Genomic DNA, 21,857 nt, shown 5'->3' with positions numbered 1-21,857 from the left:
AAACAGTCATTGTCGTCAATACCACAGAGGGCTTATAAGACTTTTTTTGTTGTTATATGAGACTGAATTTTTTTTCTTTTTTTTTTTTTAGTTTGAATTAATAGATTTATTAACAGAGATCAAAAATAGCACCTTGTTGTCAGCGCAGTTACGGAAGCATGTTATTTACATGTGGGAGTTCTGCTTCCTCCTAATTCAAAATTAAGAATTACAAATCCGACTGCGTTAATAATTAAAATGTGTTTCATGTTGCAAACGGCACTGACGTGAGAAACCGTGTGTCGTGTCTATTTCTGAGGCCCGTTCTGAGCGTCGTGTTGCAGACAGACCACGCTGGCGTGACGCACTCCGATAAAAAGGCCCCTGCTCGCGGTCACACACATGTCACCATGGCAATTAGCGTGTCAACGTGAGCGTGATTGACAGCTGGGACGTAAACAACGACGCTGGTGGGGCGACCTGGGGGGTTCTGGATGGAACGAGTGCATGTGACTGTCATGAAGAATAAATGAGGTGGCTCCTATTTGCTTATCTCTGCAGGTGATGCACTGACAGCGCTGTAATAGACACTGTTTTATTTTCCACCTGACAGGTAATATTATATAACCGTCAGCTCGGGTAAACAGTTTGTTTCCCGTATACATGCCAAATGCAATCTGGACCAACAGATTCTGTGTAGCAGAGCTCATTTTTCTCCATCATATACTGTGGACCTAATTAATTGTCAGCAATTTGATGTGATTTGCGCTCTCTGGCGATACAGTCCACCTCATCATGGACAGAACAGCGCAGCAGCCTGACTCGTTCTGTACAACCAGAGCAGATATCGTGCATATAGAAGTAGGTCACTGCCTATGTACGCTCGCTGTGAAACACTAAAACAGTGTGTGGTCTTATAAGCAGAAAAGATTAGGATAATAATATAATGCTACATACACCACGCTGGTATTTTATGTATGTCATTTAGACTTTTATATTGATTGTGAAAATTATATTTAGCAAAGCTTCAGCTGTTTATTATTGATGAATCTGCTGATTATTCCCTTAAATAATTAACACCCTAAAGTTAAAAATACATCCCTCTTATGGGGGAAATAGAACCAAAATCCAAAAGATGCTTAAGCCAGTCTGGACCCGCAAAATGTCTGATAATTGGTTTTTCATATTAAGACTAAATAGTCGCAAATAATCTGCCAGCTGACTAATTGGTTCAGCTCTATTTTTATTCATCGCTAAACAGACCGACGCTTGGGGAGTGTATTTGACGCCCATGCTTTACCGCTTACACAGATTTTTCCTGTTTTGTTAAATTACAAATGATTTCGAGTAAAATTGTCAAAAAAAAGTATTAATCTATGCAGTAATCTTTAAAAAAACAGGCCAAAATTGTAAATAATGTCCAGGTTTCCACAGCACACAATATAGATTCTATAAAACGCTCCCATCATGTTCCACTGTGTTAAATGATATCAAAGGAGGAATACGCCGAGAATGTCCCGTCAACATTACCAACAAGATCTATTCATGTTTTGAAGACAACACTGTGAAAATCTATTTTTTTTCCACATTTTCAAACCGCAGGACAACACGAGGGTTAAAGAGAAAAAAGAACATTCTCGAAACGAAAAGGAAACGTTCCCACTGAAAACATTAGTGGAACTTTTGAAGAACATATTTGCATATATCTTAATTATGGGAATCTTATCTTGGAACTGAAATCTTATTATAGCCTCACATTGCAGCTGATATTTGTCTCAGGTGTCTCAGTTCCTTCAGCCTCTGTGGAGTCAAACATGTTCCAAAAACCTGCATCTTCTGGCCCGTTGATGTCTTCTGGCTTCTGCCTGAGGTCACGTGTGGCTGGTGGCAGGTAGCCCGGAGGTGGGCTGCTTTCCTGCTCAACACGCTCCACGTTTGAGGCCCTGCATCAGTCACCGCAGGAGGCAGCGGTGGGCTGCAGTTCCAGGACTATTCCTGGCCCTCCCTGTCACATACACTAACCGTATGCATGCTCACACACACACCTGTCTCCGGCTGTTTCTTCCACTGTCTCCGTGAGGTGGGAATATTAACAGTGGCAGGCAGTAGCTGCAGCACGCTCCACCTGTCCTGAGGAGACGACTGCTGGGGGAATCAGAGATGAAATCGGCTGCCTGACTCATGTTGCACCGCGGTCCTCATTTAAAGCTTCACCAGGAGGGTTTTTATGAAGGAATGCACAAGTCAGCAGCCTGAAATTGAAGCGACAGACTCCGATGTGGGGGACTGTGCAGCCACAGGGTGGGTCAAATGAAAACTAAGTGGTGAAATCCAAACGATAAACATCTCGTTTGGTTAATGAGTGTTTCCAGTTACCTTTTGCTGTCATTTAGAGCCAATAATAGGCCAAAAAAGAGATTAGATTTATTTTGAAACAAGAAGTTAGTTTCATTCATAAACAGCTGAATAACCCTAAAAAGCATGACACCAAAAGAAAGTAAAAAATAATCTTCAGTTTGTTTATGCTCTTATTCTGCTGAAGAAAGTTCTTTCAAAGCTTTTCATGATCTATTTCTTCTCATTGTTCTCCAGAGTATCCGCGTTCTTGTTTGCATATGCTTTTACAAGTTTATTGTAAAGCTCCCGGTGGTTCCCATGGTGCTTTGCTTCATCCATTTTAATCCACAGAGAACTGAGAAGAACAAGAATGGCCTGATATATGTGTGTTAGAGCCCATTTACACTTTTAGCAGCATAAGCACTCATTCCGAGTCGTGTTTCTGGAGAGCCGATGAATTTAAGTCGTTCATCTTTTAGCTCTGATTTGGTCTCCACCGACTTCTACGGGGAAGTTTTGGCTCTTTAAATGAAACGGCTGCTTGCTCCCATAAAATCAGAGGCCTTAAAAACAAAAGCAATGAGTTTAAAGACATATTTGTAAGGCACTAGTGTCACCTGTGATCTTAAAGTGATTAGAATTTTTCCTACCGTTGTGTTTTGTGCAGCATATTTGCAAAGAATTTAGGAAGTCTGTGTTTTAATTGAAATTACATAATCGTCAGATGTGATGTTAGCAAGCTGCCACATGATGACTGTGGAACCAACCGAAAGACAGCAAAATGTTCCTTTCTGCAGGCTGCTGAGCATTTCATCCATCTTATCATCCTTAAAGATTTAGCTGTTTTGATGGATTTCAGCTTTCTGTGAATGAGTTTCTATCAAACCTCTTGAATTTGCACCCAAAATGCTCCAAACTTTCATTTAGAATTGTCAATGTTGCCTCTATCGTTCTTGAGCAGGAAAGAGGCAGAAGAAAGATGTAGAGACAAACAAAAAAACCTTGCTAAAAATGGTCACCAAGATGGCAAATTTTATCACAGGACATCTATGTTTGGTGAAACGTGATGGTATATAATATGAGGTGGAGACATGGCGGATTTGCACAGGATTAAAACCACAGATAAGGTCCACTATTATTATGGTATTTTCCACTAATAGTAGTCCAATGTAAATGAGGCAAAAGATGCTAAAAGGCTATGGAGCTCAGTCTCACAATAAACTGTACAGTAGCTGTGTTGGTCAGCAGCGCAAAATGTAATCTTTTCCCCCGAAAAAGGCTGTAAATTGTGAGATAGCTACATTTCTAAGGTCTATTCATAAGGTTTGACTCACAACAGCAGGAGTTTTGTGGTCAACATTTGTGTGTTTTAACCCAACCTCTGAATTTTTGTTGAAACATTAGTTGGTATTCTGGATGCCTAAACTCAACCAAGCGGTTTTGTGGCAGAAATTTAATCAAAAAGCGACTAAAAACAGAGCCAACGGGATGTGAAAATTCCACGCAAAACTCAAAGTGGAGTCTTCTGGATGAAAGTTCTGTGGCTGTCCAACCTCCTTGTTGCTATTTTTATGAATAAAGTGAAAAAAAATTGCGAGTCACGTGACATTGATGCAAGAAATTAAAAATAATGAGCTTAAATAATCTTCATCTTACAATTTAGTGGGAAGCTGATACATTTTTTTCAATATGGACCGACATAGCTAGTGAGAAAGTGTTGCATATTGATATAAAATGATTAATTTCAGTCAAAAGTAAAGTCAATTTTCAGTTATTTTTAAAATCAGAGACAAAAAAAGGATGTCTGGGATCTTTTACCTGCTATTAAAAACCTGTAATTATAGAGGTTGATGTGTAAGAAGCTGTTTAATATAATAATATAAATCTATCCTGACATTAGCAACTATTTACATTCAGGTTGAGGTAACATGTTGTTTTAAATGTCAAACACTGTCCACAGGTTTACCCTTTTAGTATCCCTTCACGGCTGAAACAATGCTTCGGTCTCTTCCAGTCGAATTCATGTGAGGAACTTGTCTGCTGAATGGTAACCTGGTAATTACCTTGTGCTTCTGGCCGGCCTCTCAAGGCTGAAGGGGCCTCAGACTCTCAGACTGAAAAAATGCATTCAGACCTCAGCAAGGACCTTGAGAGACAGTCAGAAATAGCTGCCTCTTAAGACGTGCACAGTCCAGCCCGCCGTGAAGCGCATCACAGTGACTGGTGCTTCATTTAGACGCTGCCACCGGCCTCGCCTCCAGATCTCTCCGTCAGGTCACAAACACTTGATGGCGTGTCAAGTGTCAGCTGAAGTACCGTTGCTATTCTGGGCCCCTCGTCGTTTCTTGCGACTCATAAGTCATTATCGTCTCCGCTTAGAAAAACATTTTGTGTGAAAAATAGAGCTGCTGTGGGGTTGGAGGCAGAGAAGTGAGAGAAGAAGGAAAAAAAAACATATAGAGCTTCGTGTGAATGACCTAAATGTGGAGAAGATGGAATCTCAGTCCCACAAGAAATAGAATTAATGGTTAGTCTCTAATCAGGCAAATAAGTCTGTTCTTAATTTAGCTATTAATTATATCTTGTAATTTGGCAAACAGCGCACAACGTCTGCCAAGGATGCCCCCCGACGCCCCTCGTGTTTTTCTCAGCAGCCCTCAGTCTGTTTCCTATCAGACTTTCAATCAAATGGAAGACGCTTTGCTAATTTAATATTGGGTGGCGAGAAGGCACAGTTAGACAGAGAGAGGAGTCTCACAACTTAAATAATTAGACCCATGTCCCTCCCGCAAGACATTTGATCCCGCAGTCTGTTCTCTGAATTTCATCCGCCGGCTTCACTTTGGGTTCAGTATTGACAGATTTTAATTGCTTTTATATTGGGGTCTCATCAGTGTGAGATTACACGCTTTAAAGTTGTCGATTTTAAATGACTCTTTTTGAGAAAATTCCAGTTGAAGTTGCAGCCGTTGTCGTCTTCTCTGTGTGTTTGATGTGCGTGTGTTCTTCTCTTCGCAGTGTTTGCCGATCCGTGGTCATGGATTCGTCTTAGACAAGTACAAGTGTCACTGCAAGAAGGGATTCTACCACCCCAACAGAGTGGCTGTGAATGGATTTACACGTAAGTTATGTCGGATCATGATGAAAACGCTGCATCTGGATCTCATTGATGTGTATTCAGACGTCGGCTATAGTTTGTTTTGTTAGATCGCAACATCCGAGCAACCTGTGGGCCTCTACTTCTCTCGACCTTTGATCCACATGATAACAACTCAACACATTCTTCAATATTTTAGAAGAATTTAAGCACTCAAAATGAGCTTCAAATGTTCATGAAAGTTCGTGAAATACCTAAATGAATCAGCTGAAAATGACATGAACAAGTTCAACAATAACAAATGATGCTAAATGAACAAAAATGTTAAGTGCAGTTTCCTGTTTTCTGATTCATTTGAGGTTGTATACGTAAATCTTGAGCCGATCTAAGAGAGGGTTAGAGATACTTCGAAGGTATAAGATGCTAAAAACATTAGCCTAGCAAGCTGTAGGCGACAAGCCAAATGGATGGTTCACATATTGAACCATTTTAGAAAGACAAGAAACCAAACCCATGTTTTGTATAATGAGATTGCTCATAATAGCTTTAAAAGACTAACTTAAAATGGCAGAAAAATGCATGACTGACTCAACCTTTCCTCATTTGGAAATCATAGTCGGCTAACAAAGTCCAAAGGAAAGTTCCAAAGATGCACCCAATATGCCAATCTCTTTCTTTTTCTTTGTCTTTTTTCTGTCTCTATACAGCATGAGCAGCATAATAGGTCTTCAGCAATTGCCAAATTAGTCTAAAAATGCAAAACAAATAGTCTATTTATTGCTGTGGTTTTCTAAAGTATTGTAGTCATGCGCTATGTTGAGCGGCGTAAAGTAAATGCTAAACAATGCATGGTTCCTTATGGCTGTCATTTATTCTTGCTACGTGACAAAAATATGCAATGGTATTTTCCATTTTTGAATCTAAAACGACCTTGGAGAACTTACATATGAATTTGAAGCTTTCTGGTGCCTTAAAGCAGATTAATCACATTAACTCTCAGAAATGGAAGTGGTTTGTAGATTCGTTTTAGGGGTAATCAGTCGGAATTAGCCTAAAAGTTCATCCTTGACCTTGGAAATTAACCTTTTTTTATGGCAGACATTTTGACTCGTCCTAACAACAGTGAAAGCACACATGGAACAGCTGACATTAAGCATGGAAGGAGTTTAATCCACTGCACCAAAACCTTCGATCTGAATCACCTAAATGGAACCTAGCCATTATTAACGTTATTAATTATCCTTGTGCTTATGCTTTGACGATGTATGCTGTGAAATAAGGTGCAATGGTGCTTTTTATGGAGCTTTTGCTACTGACTAAGCTCTACTGAAGTCCACGAGATGTGACTAAAAGTCCTGGAAAAAAAGCGAGAAAGAGGTCAGACTGGAAATATTGCTTTGTCAGACTTCTTTGGTCTTGCTTTGTACCTTCCATAGTTTAAAGCTTTACCATTTGTTTCAATAGTTTTTGCTGTGTATGCAGTTCTTACTGTTATTTACACAAATAATAATCACTTACAGCGGGTCATTTAGCATTTATTTATCTCTTGTTTTCAGCTCCCACCACAAAGTGCAAAAATGTGCCACTCAGAATCAAAAAAAGAATGAAATAATGCCCTTTTAGAGGGAATTTATGGCCTAAAAATTAAACCCAAGAGTTAGAAAAGTTGTAGACAGAAAGGCTTCATGTGAATGCATGTTGTGTGTATATTATATGAGCTTCAATTTGATACTATTCTGGGAAAAATCAAGCTCCTGACAGTACTTTTTGCCTGTTAATATGATGCTACTGCTGCACATTTGTATCCATATTTGCAACAAAATGCAATTTCTACTGCCTACCTTTATCAAATCACAATGCAGATTGCTTGGAGGTTTGTTAAGCTCTTCTTTTTCGGTCAAAATACGGCAGATGACTTGACATTAAGCTCATCCTATTAACTCTAACTTTGCATAAAAGTTGCACTTTATCCCGAGGACCGTCAGCTATTTGCAGGAACCCTATCTGCCCTGTCTGGAAATTGAAGTAGCCCCGGTACCTGGGGAGGCTAATCTGGCTCGAGATGGGAAATATCTTTTTAATGGTAGTTACTTTCTCCAGTTTATTCTGTCTGCTGCGAGTTAATTAAAAAAGGCTTTTGCAGACACAGAACCCCAGTGGTTTTCACCTGCCCTCCATCACTTTCTCTCGCCATACTTTCATTTCCACTCCCACCTCATCCCACTCAACCCTCATACACAGTGTTCTTCTGTGTCTGTCTCAATTTTATCCTCTTTTCTCATCCGTTTTTCTTCCTCTCCTTCCATCCTATTGCTGTGCTCTCTACAATTTCTTCTTCTTCATGCACCGAAAAGCAAAAGCCTCCACAATATTTCTCTCTTTTTCTGTCAAAGCGCTGGATATCTGTGCTGTCTGTTTTGCTGGGGTGCACACAAACTTGCATGTTCTTGTGTGCATGAAAGCTCAGTGTGTGTGTGTGTGGGAACACAACAATGGAGAGGAAAAGCAAGCCTGTTAGCGAGGCGTATACTGCTGCAGTCTGGCCCACCATGGGGCCAATAACAAGCCTGTTAATCCACAAGGGGACATCCTTGACACTCCTTTGCAGAGGAAGCCTGTGCAACTCACTTTCCTTTTGTCTCCCGGTGATCTTCCACCGTGGATCTCGCATATAAATACGAGGGAGAAGCTGCCGGAGCTGAGCTTCCTCTCCGACCGACTGCCACTCAGAACATAGTAGCAACGAAACCAGTGAGAGAGGAGCTAAAGGATGTGACTCATTGCTACGGAGATAAGTAGTCCTTTTGAAGGGATCAATGATGTGCAGAGTCATAGCTTTGAAAAATAGGCCAGTTTCTTTTTAAAGGCAAAATCCCTGCAAATCTCTGAGACAATGGCTGCTTCCAATAAAGCCTCTATAAAACCTCTATAAGTCCAAAAATTCGTTATCTATCCGACCATATGGGCATCTCTCAAGGGATTTCTATATAAACCGGTCCACTTGCTTTGTTTGGTTTTTACCTTAGTTTACCCTGGGAGGGAGTTTTTTTTTTTTTTTAGCTTTGTATCACCAAGTTTCTCACTTCTTGCAGAACTTATGCTTCAACCTCAGCGGTAATTCCTGAATGCATTTATATTCCCCACCCAGATCTTCTCTACAGACTCCCTGCCGCCGTCCTCCGTCCTTGCAGAGGTAAAATAACAAAGTGCCGGCATATCTCTGTGTGCTTTCTACCAGGGATCCTCAGTCATCAGCCCTGTATGATATGCTGGCGACTGAACAAGGTGCAGCAGTGTTGACTTTTCATGTTCACACATATAGATCCGTCTCTCTCGTGTTGACACAATGTCGATGGCTCCTTGTAAGGTCAGAGAGGGATGAGCATCGCCACGGATCTGGAGGAAAATTCAATAACAAGGAAACTTAAAATGATCACCCCGCCGCTGCCGCTTCTAAGCTCTTTGTAATCGTGGAACATGATGTGCAAAATGCGAATTGACTAAAACCTGAACTACACATCTACAGGTAACCGTTTAGATTGGGTTTACTGCCCCAAAGCACTGGTTCCAAACCTTTTTTGTCAATCAAAGCCAGATTTATTCAGCCAGATCATTGGTTTTATTAGCATTAAGTGAGTGATTAGTATTTCCCAAAGCCTATTATGACGCCCTCAAATGTCTAGATTTGGCCACAACCCAACAATATTCAGTTTACTGTCATTGTAAAGTAAAGAAACTGGAACATATTCACATTTCTGAAGCTGGAATGTACTTTCTTTCTTGAAAAACTACTCAAACTGATTAATCGATTGCCACAAATGGTGACTAACATAATAGTTGACAACTAAGCGGTTAATCATTATACTGTAGGTTTTATTTAAGTAGTATTTTGTTTGGTCAAGCTTACATTTGTACAACTACTGTAAGTAACAGAAGCTGGAGGATTTCATTTATACATTGCTTTAAGCAACCATTTGTCCATTTCTGTTAGCATATTATTATTGTCCGCTAATTTTAGTTAGCATTTTATAAATCCATATCTATATCTGTTTATTGAAATATATTTCTAACAATTTCAGCCATCCAGCTAATCTACTTTTGACATAATTTTTTAATTTAATCTAACTAATTGTCTCTCATTAACTGTTTTTCACAATTCATTTCTTTCAGTTACTAGACTGCTTAGCCATTAACTTTTAAACAGTGTATATGTTTATTCCTTTTTTTGTCTAAACAATTTCAAATGTTTTTCATCACTTTAGTGAATTTTTATTCATTCCTTTAACAAAACTTTTCAGTATTTTCTTTTGTTGTCAGTCACTTTTAGCTAACAATTTCAAGCAACAAGTCCTCCAATTCATACGACCGCATCGGTCGTTTGCACCATGCACCGGAATACGACCTATGCGGTCGTATGAACGTTTGCGCCCCTACGGGGAAAACGAACGCATTACGGGATTTAATTCGCGAAACGGCTTTTCCGTCGCAAAACGGCTTTTTTCTCACTTTCCCAACATGTTTTTAGGCTTATGGTTAAGGTTAGGGTTAGGGATAGGGACAGGGATAGTGTTAGATAAAAGTTTGTTCATGATGACGTTTCACCTGCGACTCCAGAGTGTCGATATTTACTCAACCGCCAGAGGTCGCATAGTCAAAACGTAACACTGGGTCGTAATACGGGCGTGTACAGACGACCTATGTGGTCGTTTTTGGTTTGAGGACAGGCTCATTTCAAGTGTTTATCTGTTTCATCAACTCTCTCCTTATCTGCTAAACTGTTTTCATTAATCACAATCAGGTTTTTTGGATACACGAGAGCGTGGATGTATGTTTTCCGAAATGCTGACATTAGCTCCTCTCTTTGTTATCCATCACTCTGCTGGAGCACAACAATGATGAAGTCTGTGATGCTCCGATCAACCAGTGACACAAAGATTACTGGGTGCATTTCTCCTGTCTTTGAATATTTGAAACATTGGAGCTCCTTCCTTACTCATCCGTCTTGTGTTTGACAGGGATGGGCAGGAAGGGAAAAGCTGCAGACAGCGGCCCCAACGCAGACGAAGGTTCTTCCAGCGACTGCCTGCCGTGCCAGCAGGGCTGCGCTTACTGCAAAGACGACACTCCATGCGTGGCAAGAGAAGACGGAGCTCTTCGAATGGCCGTCCTCTCCTTCCAGTGCCTCTGCATCCTCATCGTCTTCATCAGCATGGTGCTCATATACCACTTTCGCAGGAATAAGGTACATAGAAGCGCCTCGTTGTGGCGTTTGATCAGTTTGTGGATGCTATTGAGCTGTTACAGGAGTGTTAAAGTTCATTTGAAAGCCCAACATTGGATAACGGTGAACCGCACATACTCCGCTCGCAATTGCAGCATCACATCAGTTACGTGTTTGATGTTTTCTGGGCCATATGGTCATCAAAGCCCCTTTGGATGAATAAACTAGTAATTCCATATGTGGGTGGCCACAATAAAGCTTTGAAATCATTTTCAAACGGCTCAGACGCCTCAGATCGACTCAGAGTGCGCACCTTGGACGATGACCAACGTGTTAAAAAGAGAACACAGCAGAAAAATGGACTCTGATTTATCCACCGGGCCGCTGACCGTGTCATATTTCACACTGGAGACCTGGTGTTTAATTCGTTTTATATATTTATCAAACCGATCTTTATTATGAAATTTGCAAACGAGAAATATTAATGACTAAGAAAGCCATGGTCGTCTGATTTAACAGCCTCGCTAAGTAATATATTCTCCGCGTTGCCTTGAAAGGTGCTTCGTCAAAAGACGAGGCCACTTCACGAATACAAAAAGGAAGATTCAAATTCCAATCATGCACTAGATACTGTACGTCCGTTGCACTTCAGCTAAGTGTGAAGTCTTTCTGGATTCAGCGATGTGCTATGGTACTAACAATGTAAGCTCCTACAGCTCCTATTCCACACAAACACTGCAATAGGTGCAGAAAATGTAATGGAATGTGAGATGGTTTTGACCTTCTGAAGCCTAGCAAGTTCCTGCGTGTTTTTGTTTTTGTGGGCTCATTTTTACTGCAATATAAAGTCCTGAACCAAAATGGAAATGGCACAACCGTGACTAGAAGAAGAGAGCCCTCAACAGTGTATTCTGTGCTGTAAGACACAGTTATAATGCAATAAATCATAGAAAAAGCTCAATTTTTATACCATGTTTGCCACCAAAACTGAAAAAAAATGACGACCCCACATATTATAGATATCTTACTACTTACATTTTGTATTTATTTCCATACTTGTTTCCTCTCTGCTGCATGAAAACACAGCCTGCAGTTCAGCCGAGTTCAGCCAAAAAGTGTCAACATTTTTCAAATATGGCTGCTGAGGAGCTCAGAATTTTTATCTTTCTTATTTATTTAACAGAATATGCTCTGTACAAATGTTTATTTTTGGCTAAATTTAAAGAAAGACATGTAAAACAGTGATTTCGATAAAATATCACAATTTTAAGCTTAGATTTGGATAATTCCCCTAATTAAACAGCTCCTTGCATATGAGTACTTCAATGATAGTTGAAATTTGATTAATGTTTCTTTCTTTTCTTTTCTTTTTTACCATTTCTGGCCACCCAGAATGGCGTAATTTTCATGATTTATTAAAAGATGAACCCATAAATAGCAGGTTTAAAGGTTTATTAATATCTTTATTAATAACAAGCAGCAGAAAAAACAGAATTCATCCTACATTTATATCCAGTACTGCTTTGAATAGGACCGTAAAGTCTTGTCACGGACCTGCTGAGCTCAGTTTAAATGAAAGTTGCTGATTGTAGTAATTCAATTACTGAGTTCACTTTGAGCCCGAGTAAACTTTTGACTGAAAATGTAAAATCCTCTGAGCCACGAGCTATTTCTGTCAATTATTAATGAATCTTAATTAACGGCTTTGCATTGCGCCTTAGACGTCTGAGGATTAGCCTGAATATTCTACACATTCCTCACATCGGAACATTCAGCTGCTCCGTCTCCCACACCTGAACTCTGCCATTATAAGACCCAGAGTGGAACAAAAGATCAGCCCCATTAATAAAGCAGATGGAGGTCTGAGACACTCTGGGGCTTTGTCATAATTTAAAGAGCACTTATGTAATCCCCATTAATCTTATCAAACTAAGTTTAAGACTGGAGTTTGAAAGCTCTTCACAGACTTTCCGGTAAATGACAAAACGGCTGATTTTCACGAAGGAAACCGGTTCATTTGGGATGCAGATTAATGTTGCTGTTTTATTTTAAACAAGATAAATATGACTCAGCTGGTGCACAGAAAGAGAGAGAGAGAGGGCTTCTGTTTCCTTTTGTGTGTATTTTTAAATGGGTGGCACAGCTGCCTCTCGCTCTTTGAAAGCCCCCTCAAGCATGTTGTCAATTAGAGGACGATATGTTGCTAAATATCTTACACAAGAGGTGCACAGAAAGCGCCTGAAATGGTGGACCCGTCTATAAAAAGCCCTCGAGGGAGGAGCTTTCGCTATACTTGGTTTTCTTTCAACCAACAAAAGAGGAAAGCTCCCTTCCTCTCTCTCTCTTTTTTTAGTGAATCCTCCTGGAATGTTGTACTATCCGACTTGTTGAAACCTCCTGCGATGTGAAGGGCATTTCAAGGGCACTGACTTCTCCACTACATGCACTGAGAAGAGAAGAAAAAGCAGGATTTTCTTAATAATGTAGACATTTGTGACATTGCAGTCCTGCAGACCAGCAATGCAAATCCATGTTTGACCATGATTTTATTGCAATAGTCGGTTGATTTATAAGGTGTCATTTGGTCTTTCTGCATAACATGATTGCATTATCACTGAAGCTAAAGCTCTCTCGCTCTGTCTTTTTTATTAGAGCTGCAGCCGAATAAGGAAAATCTCTTCCAAATTTGGCGTGTTTTCCTTGATTAACAAACACAAACTGCAACTAAACATAAAAAGCTAGTATTTGCAGCGAATTACATCATTTTACCGTGGTTGCTTTATACTCAAACGACTCAGATTTCGTGCGATTTCTGAAAATGGAACTAAAAACTACTGAGGAGTGTAATGCAGACACGTTAGCCTACTGTTTTAAATTGTATGGCATTGGTTGGTAGTTGATCTGTGATATTAAAAACTGCTGTTTGACCATTTGTTTGCACAAAATGCAACCACACTGACGACTTCTTTGACTCGGTGTCAGCTAATTTGGACCCAAATCTGAGTAAACGTTCAGTAAATTGTTCAGTAAGTTAGATTTCGTAGTCTCCATTAAGTTGGGCGAGTACAAAGTTGTGAAAATGTGTGTGTTTCCTTCTTCCTGCCACAGAAAGTAATGGATTAGTCCGTGAAAGCTGTTCATGCAGAGCATTCCTCCTGATTACAGCGACACTCTTGGCTGTCCGAGCAATGAGAAAGTGGTTTAATGAAAGCATATCAGCAAACCAATCAGCCAGTCAAACTAGAGACTACATTCTTAATTTGTATAACAATATATTAAATGAGATTTTAATGTAATGTTGAAAGTTGCAGTGACAAATCCAGAGAGACTATTACCCGACTCTTAATTTAGCCGCACTCTGCTCATCAGCAGCCATGGGAAGCTGTTTTTAGAGGAAAAGCTCTAATAAATCCACTGTGATACAATGTTGGTTAATGAATATATAGGATTCAGCTCCTAGAAATGCAAATATGTGTCTCAGGAGTTGGCAAAAAAAGAAAAGGTATCATTAGATTTAAAATCAAGAGGAGGACAGATGTACAGCTCCTAATAAATGCTAATATTATTCTGATATATTGTCGTGTTATGGCTTGTTTTAGTTGCCAAAAAAAAAAACCCATGCATATTCAAATATATGATATATAAATGCGAAGTTTTCTAACCCCGGTATCTTTCTGTTTTGGCAGAGCATCAGAGCATCAGGTCTCGTCCTGCTGGAGGCCATCCTCTGTGGAGCTCTGCTTCTCTACTTTCCGGTGAGCCTCAGATTTTTGCTCGTTTGTGTTTGTGTGCGTTTCTTAGTGTGTATTTGTGTGCATCCTTTCATGCGCTCATCTCTTGACGTGTGTTTGCTGATAATCTACATGCTCCTTTGAGCTGAAAACAACAATGTTCTCCTTGACTGAAGGTTGGCATTCAGTTTGACCTTCACTTCACACCGCCGCTCATTCATCTAAAACAGAATCAGAGATCAGAACAAAGTTTCATATCTGCAGCAGCAGCTCCAAGCGGGATTGTTTGCCTTGTCAGGCAGTGCAAACCTCAGTCCATAAATCATACCGTTCAGGTGTGCTTTTTTTTGTTTGTTTGTTTCTGACAGCTGAATGGAGCTGTGATATGCAGAGTTTTCACAGCCAAAAGTGTGTGTCTGTGATAAAACGGGACTGGCAGGGACAAACATCCCAGGGCTTGTTGGTGACCCCCTGCTAACTGTACACAGAGCTGGCCAATGAACCCAGCAGCCTCCCAACGCTACCATCTGTTGACCAGCCGCTCGTGCTGCTCCGTACAGACGGTGCTCATTCAGACCTGCGCACACAATCAAACCCGTTCAAGTTTATCTGACCTCAACCTTTGAAGACTTTTTCATTCTTAATGAACGTCTTTATCCAAAGTTTCCATCAAACTGGTCAGTGACGGCCTCTTTAATTCAAGATGTGTATGTATTTTTAAAAGTCATGATTTTATTCATAAGCTTTGGCTATGTCAGCCACACTCGGTCATTAACTATTGAACATCTAACTTCTTTTTGATGGCTGCTGGTGGATTGATTAATTAGTGAATCTATTCAATGTTTTTCAAGCTAAAATATCAACATGCATACTATCGCCTGCTCTCATGAGAATTTATGTGATAGTTAACCAAAATAATGCAGATTGATCAAGACAAAAAACTGAATACATCACTTTCGGCTTTGAAAAAAGCTAATGACATTGACAGAAATGATTGATTAATTGAGGAAATAACCATGAAATTAATTCATAATGAGAGTGATAGTTACAGTATTCAGCCCTTTAGAAGTTTTACCCTTTTATTGCACTTCCACATTGAATCCTGGTCAATTTAATTAGGCTTTTTGGACAGGAATTTGCAACTAAAGACTCTTTCATGTCAAAGTGAAAACAGCTTTCTACAAAGTCATGTCAAATAATAAAAAATACAAAAGGATTAATTGCCCAAGTATTCACCTTCTTTAAAGACACTCGCCTAATTCAACAAAAATACAATTTCACTTAGCAGACGCTTTTGTCCAAAGCGACGTACAACACATGCAAGAATTCAGACATAAGGAAAAACCTTTAGTAAGTGCAAAAAGTGCGATTGGTCAAAGGTGCTAGAAGTCACACAGTTAGTAAATGGACATAATATGATTGAAACAAATGAGTTCAAGCGACAAACTATGAGGACACCTGTATCTGAAAGGTCCAGTCATTGGTGAATCAGGACTTTGGCTATAACTGCATCATGTCGATAAAGGAAAACTCCAAGCAACTCCATGAAAAGTCAGGGGATAGATTCAAGAACATTTCTGAAGTTATGGAACAGCTCTTGGAATACAGTTAAATCCATTATTCAGAAATGAAAGGAGTGTGACACATGTAAATCTGCCGAGAGCAGGTTGTCCTTCAAAACTGAGTGACTGTGCAAGAAAAAGACTACTGAAGGAGGCCACCAAGCCACGTATGACTCCTCTGAAGCAGTTACAAGCTACAACAACTGTTCTCTGTTCTTCACCAGTCAAAGCTTTATGGAATAGAGGCAAATAGAAAGACGCTGTTGGAAAAATCCTGACTAGAGTTCACCAGAATAAATGTGGAAGTCTCCGAAGTCAAATGAGTCAATTGAGCTTCAGATTAGATGCTATGTTTGACAGACAGTAAAGGAGTAAAGGGTCTGATGTTTGGCTCCGATTATTCAATAATGTATCGAGTCAATTTTGGGACGAACACGATTACCGCCCTATTACTAAGCAAGACTGAGCATTTGATCCCCTTAAGGCTGATGTTACAGCAGGTGTTTTTGCCACCATCTCCATTTCGTTCACCTCTGTTTCCCCCTGAGATCATGTGAGACGCTGCACTGCTCCTGATTGCTCCCTCTGGCACAATAATGTGAATACTTTCCCTTCGTGCGTGATATGCCAATATGTTCCACTCCTGCCTGTGCAAATGTCTGAGATTAGATAGAAGTGTATCTGTATTTCTCCTCATGTGCGATAAAACCCAATTTCACCATCTATGAAGGTTTTAAAATTCCATTCCAAGTCTAGCTTTAGTTGCCGCCATGTTTTCATTTCGAGATGAATGTGCCAGATTTCAAGGCATGAATCAAATCAATCAATACACGTATTACAGTTCATGCTTATACTCGTAAAACTTTTCATACTAGCCATCTTTTAAAGATTTATGTTGTGATCGTGCCCTGCAGACAGATTAAAGGTAAGCAATGAAAAATCGAAGTAGTATAGTGGATTTCTCTCCTTATAGTGCAAAAAATCTTTGATTTAACATTCGTTTTGTGTTGTTTCCTTTCACCCAGCAAGCAATGCTCATAAAGAATTCAAACTTAAACGTTCAAGAATTTAAAATATCGAGTGATTGCTTCAACTTTTCTCCAAGACTGAGCCTCTTTTTTTCCTTTTGTGTATCAAAACCCTGGATGACTGCAGAGTACAACAGTATTATGTAATCGGTGGTGATCAATCCATGCTGATCAGTGACAATTTCCCCCAACTTCTGCAGCACCTCATTATTTTTGCAGATGATTAGACTCTGTCCGACACCCACATAGCATTGATTTACATGAAACCACCATTATGTCTTTCTCATGGGCGCTCGGGGCATCAGCTTATTGCTATTTAGTCGTAATCATTTGGAGCTATATGCTTAGCCAAGCAATACAAGGTAAAAGTAATTAAAGCCAACTGATTTAGAGGCGGCTAATCAATGCAATTTGCTGCGTCAAGGTCCTGGAAAATAATAATGTTTGAAATTTGCAGAGTGAAAGCAAGCCTGCGAGTCAGGTTATTGGTTAGTGAATGGATGAACAGTGGATGATATTCCTGTATCCAGCTGGTGTAGTGATGCTAAAAATAGAAAACCTGGAGAAAAAAGGGTTCTACAAGCGAACTTGACTTTATTGATCCTAACGCCTTTTAAGATTGCAGTTTAAATGCCTCAAATATTCAGTTTGATCTGTTGTGTTAGGCTGAAACGGTCACTGTGAACACTACCGAGCTCGTTTTGATAATATAATATCTTGTGAAAATAACATCTTCCTGCGAGGCGCCGTGCAGCACGCTAGATTGATCTCCACCCTGATGCATTTCCATGTCTCCCCTGCGAATCCCACATGAGCCGTGGCTGCGAGGGTGAGACGCATCACTCCCAATCTAAATATAGATTCAGAAATATTCTGCCGCTGCTGCTTCTATTTTAAATAATTCCACTGTTATTAAGCAGCAGGAGATACATCTCATCCCGCTCCCATGGCATTCTGCTTTGTGGAGTAATGCAATTTTTCTCCCCCCTACCTTGTTCTCTCCAGAGTGTGTCACATGCAATAACTTCGGCCCCCCTGCTTTGAAATGAAAGGGGAGGAACGCGGAGTGCAGAAGGAGAGAGGCGAAATTATGGCAGTGCCAAAGCCGACTATTTCCGTCTGGCTGTGGAGATGAGAGAGGGGGGAGAGCGGACACGCATTGTGACTCACAATGTGATCCCTGGATGAGCTTGCCAGCCCTGTGTTTGTCTCTTTGCTGCTTCTTATTGACGCTGCTGGTGAGGCTTAGATTGGAGTAAAGTGACAGAGTTTGGATTACTATTGCTGCTTGTTTTTTCAGATGCCACCGGCTCTTCCAGGAATACACTCAGACAAAGAGTCTGGACTTGTCAGAAGACACTGGATAGGTGATAGGCACTTCACAATAATAGGGGAAAGCTGCAAAAACCTGATGAATTAAATCGGATTGCACTGCTTTATTGTCCAAACTGCAGTTTACATGCAATGCAGCAGCTTCCCGAGGAGAGATGAAACCTCTCAGGGAACCACAAAAGAATCAGTTAACCTCGTTTCCACGTTGCTTTTCCTCTTTTACTGTGTGTCACTTGATTCTCTTTGATTTTCTCCTCATTTTTGCTATCTTCTTCTACTCTTATACACGCAAGCAAACTAAACAAGGCTGGAAACTGTAAAAAAAAAAAAAAACTTTCTCAATGCACTGCAGTGATTTGGCCCGTGTTTGCAAAGATCCAATATCCTAACAGCCCTTTGTCAGCTTGCTTTATTTTTAAACCACAGCTGATATTTTTTGCATTTCTTTGTGATACTCAGGAGGCTGGCAAGTTAAATCAAATGGCAATACTGTAAATGCACATGCTTCCATACACTGCAAATGATGTGAATCACGATAAATTGCTTTGACAATCAGATGTAAAAACCACTTGACCAAAAATACGGTTTCTACTCCAGAAATCTCCTCCTACAGCTCCCTGGTAATCACCACTCGCTTTAAGGAAACCGGGTTTGTCACTTACATGCTGTTTTAAAAGAAAAAACAAGCTACTGCAGAGAGCCGGTAACATCCAGGTTAATGCATGTAAACACACCATTTGAGACTTATCCTCGGCTCTCTGCCTCCCAGCCCATCTGTGTGTGCAGCGGTGCAGGTTGCCCCAGAGACAGCTCCAGTCGTCTTCCTGCATGCTGTCCCTCGTGTAACATGTCACACCTCCTGAGCCGCTGCTTATGCATTCATAAATGTTAACGCGTATGTAAAGGTGCTAATGTGCAAATGAGTATTTTTAATTTCGGTGACACCTTTTGTGGCTGTGGTGGGGTTGTTGTTGTTGTTGTTGTTTTTGCAGTGCACTTTGCAGAGATCAGTTGATGCATTTCTTACTGCCTTCTAGTCATGTAAAACTTCATGGGAGAATACTTCATTTATGACTGTCGTCCATTCTAGTCTGCTGAGACTGACATCAGTGTAGATTTAGGTTTGAGGAGCATATTTATAGGACGGTCTCCATCATACTACAGTAGTAGAGCAGCAGTCTCACAGATGTTATATATTAATAACGCTGAACTACCTTAACCTTGGATTATTAAACAATTCCTCCTACAAATCCTTTGTAGAGCCTTTATAAATTACCAAAAAGCACCGCTCAAAACTGCTGCAAATTACGTGACAGCAAAGGATCGATGTACATGACCATTTAAGGTTTAGCTCAGTTAAATGCTACACAACTAAAACTACTTATTTCTGGTTTAATGAAACCAATCCAGATGCTAGCAGGACACTTTGACTGCCGTGCTGAGAGGTTTTGTGGTGTTATATCAGTATTTCCTAGCAGATTTCATGCACATTTTCATTTTGCATTTTTTTTAAAAACTGAGCAGAAATGCCAGAAATTTTAATTTAAAGTCAAAATACTGCAAAACAAAGTGTGCCAATTGGTAATATACAGCACATGAGGCAGGGTTTGCAGAACGTCCACTGAAAAAAGAGGGAAAATTATGACAGAGGACATCGGATCTGTGCAATCCGATGAGGGCACTGTGAAGTCCCTGTGATTAATACCAACAAACAAACAAATGAACTATGCCCCATGGTTTTTGTTTGTTTGGGGTTTGACTGGCTCTCTTTTAATCCCATCATATCATCGTGCCCTCTTCTTCTGCAATGATTTAATAGCACCTGACTGGAGAATTAGTGCAGCCAACTGTTCTGTTATCTCAATGTACCCAGCTCCTGGTATTCATATAATGGAAGTGAAAGCAAATGTGCATTAAATCTCATTTTCTTTTGCCTGTTTTCTGGCAATGTGGTAATAATAAGTGCTATGTTTGGACTGAAACCTAACCTAACCCACCCACAGTAAATCCTCCAACATAAAAGACACAAGCTGATTTGTTAGCACCTCTTTAAACAAAATCATATGAGTGTTTTCTAATTTGCTGCCATATCAGGTTGTATTTTGCGGCAACAGATGCTGTGCAAGTAAGGTTAGGGAGAAAATGCGGTTATGAAACTAATGTCAGCTGCTGGTAGAGAGGTGGATTCTAAAACGCACTCTCAAAGTGTCAAGGTTGGAGGCTTTTCACAACCCAGTCGTTCACCCTTACCTGGTGCTGACAGATACACTGCTTTCAGCTGCACATACTCCATACAGGTCATTTGTACTTCAACACAGAGGTCATAGACTTTCTGATGAGTCCTGTTGTTTCTCTGATGAGGACCATCTGTATGGAACATTACTGATCTGGCTAATTCAGAGCTGCCTAAAACACTATTTACCTCCGACTCCTTTAGTTAGGGACAAGGTAGAGGGCTCAAGAAAAGTGATTTCAAACCTGTGATCTTATTGGTACCATTTAGGGATCAGACTGGCTGATTACTTGGGCTAATAATTGCCATTTTTCCAATTATCACTTGGTCAATATCCCAACCACAGCACTGTCTGATTAGGTGCACATCACAAGTAATAGCCAATCAACAATAAAAGCTAACACAAAGCACACTTGCAGACTGGACTATCACCAAGATTGGTTAACGCTATCTGAAGTACCTCTAATAACTTTCTGAAGTAATATTATTTTGGCTATTAGCTCTAATTGACGTACAAATTTCTTTAACAGAGGCGTAACTTTGGAAAGCTGAATGAGAAGCACTACTATCACCACAAATCAGGAAATAAGCTACTCTCACAGTGGCTAAGGCTACGCTAACTGCTCAGGGGGTTGGTTATGCTAGCAGCTAAATTAGGGGACAGTTACCGATTACCTCGAAACAATGAGCTGATATTGCTAAATTTGTAAAAAACACAATCTTGTACAAACATGCCGAATTTATGCCCAACATGCTTGAATAATTCACTTGTTTGTGTCAGTGGCATGCTAGGCTAATGCTATCACTAAGAGTCTGGCTGTCAGTCATGTGGCTAACGCTATCTGAAGTTCTTGTAGCAACTAAAGCTAGACTGATTTTGTTAAAGTTATAATAAACACTACGATCTTACACAAGCATGCTCAATTTCCACTCAGACTGTTCAAATCATTTACTTGTTGGTGCCAGTGGCATGCTAGGCTAATGCTATCACTAAGAGGCTTGATATCAGGCCAGGTGCAAACGCTATTTGTAAAACATGTATCACTTTTCAGAAGTAATATTTGCTTTGGAAATTGCCTCTAATTGACAGAGAAGTCACTCTAACAAGGACACAACCTTCAAAAACCAAACAAGAAGCACAAGCTATCACCACAAATCGGGAAATTAGCTACTTTCACAGTGGCTACAGATATTCTAACAGCTAAAGGGCTTTATTATGCTCGTGGCTAAATTAGGACTCAGCTGCTGGTTACTCAAAACAGTCATCAGAAACAATAACCAATATTTCCTTGAAGGTATTGGCCTTTTGGGCAACAAAAGCGATAGAACAGTGAAAA

The 21,857-nt window shown here is 40.2% G+C and overlaps 1 protein-coding gene across 2 annotated transcripts in view; it reads left to right on the top strand.

The window, feature by feature from the left end:
• The window catches only part of gpr158a (G protein-coupled receptor 158a), a 97,977-nt gene that overhangs the window by 40,576 nt on the left and 35,544 nt on the right, over window positions 1–21,857 (top strand). For both annotated transcript variants that reach the window (XM_022193899.2, XM_022193900.2), the window contains exons 3-5: window positions 5,335–5,437; window positions 10,429–10,655; window positions 14,321–14,389. In XM_022193899.2, coding sequence (XP_022049591.2) covers window positions 5,335–5,437; window positions 10,429–10,655; window positions 14,321–14,389 — 399 coding nt within the window. The remainder of the gene's footprint in view (window positions 1–5,334; window positions 5,438–10,428; window positions 10,656–14,320; window positions 14,390–21,857) is intronic.

This window comes from Acanthochromis polyacanthus, chromosome 20 (assembly GCF_021347895.1).
Source record: "Acanthochromis polyacanthus isolate Apoly-LR-REF ecotype Palm Island chromosome 20, KAUST_Apoly_ChrSc, whole genome shotgun sequence".
Taxonomy (NCBI): domain Eukaryota; kingdom Metazoa; phylum Chordata; class Actinopteri; family Pomacentridae; genus Acanthochromis; species Acanthochromis polyacanthus.
This window is presented reverse-complemented; position numbering and strand designations above follow the sequence as displayed.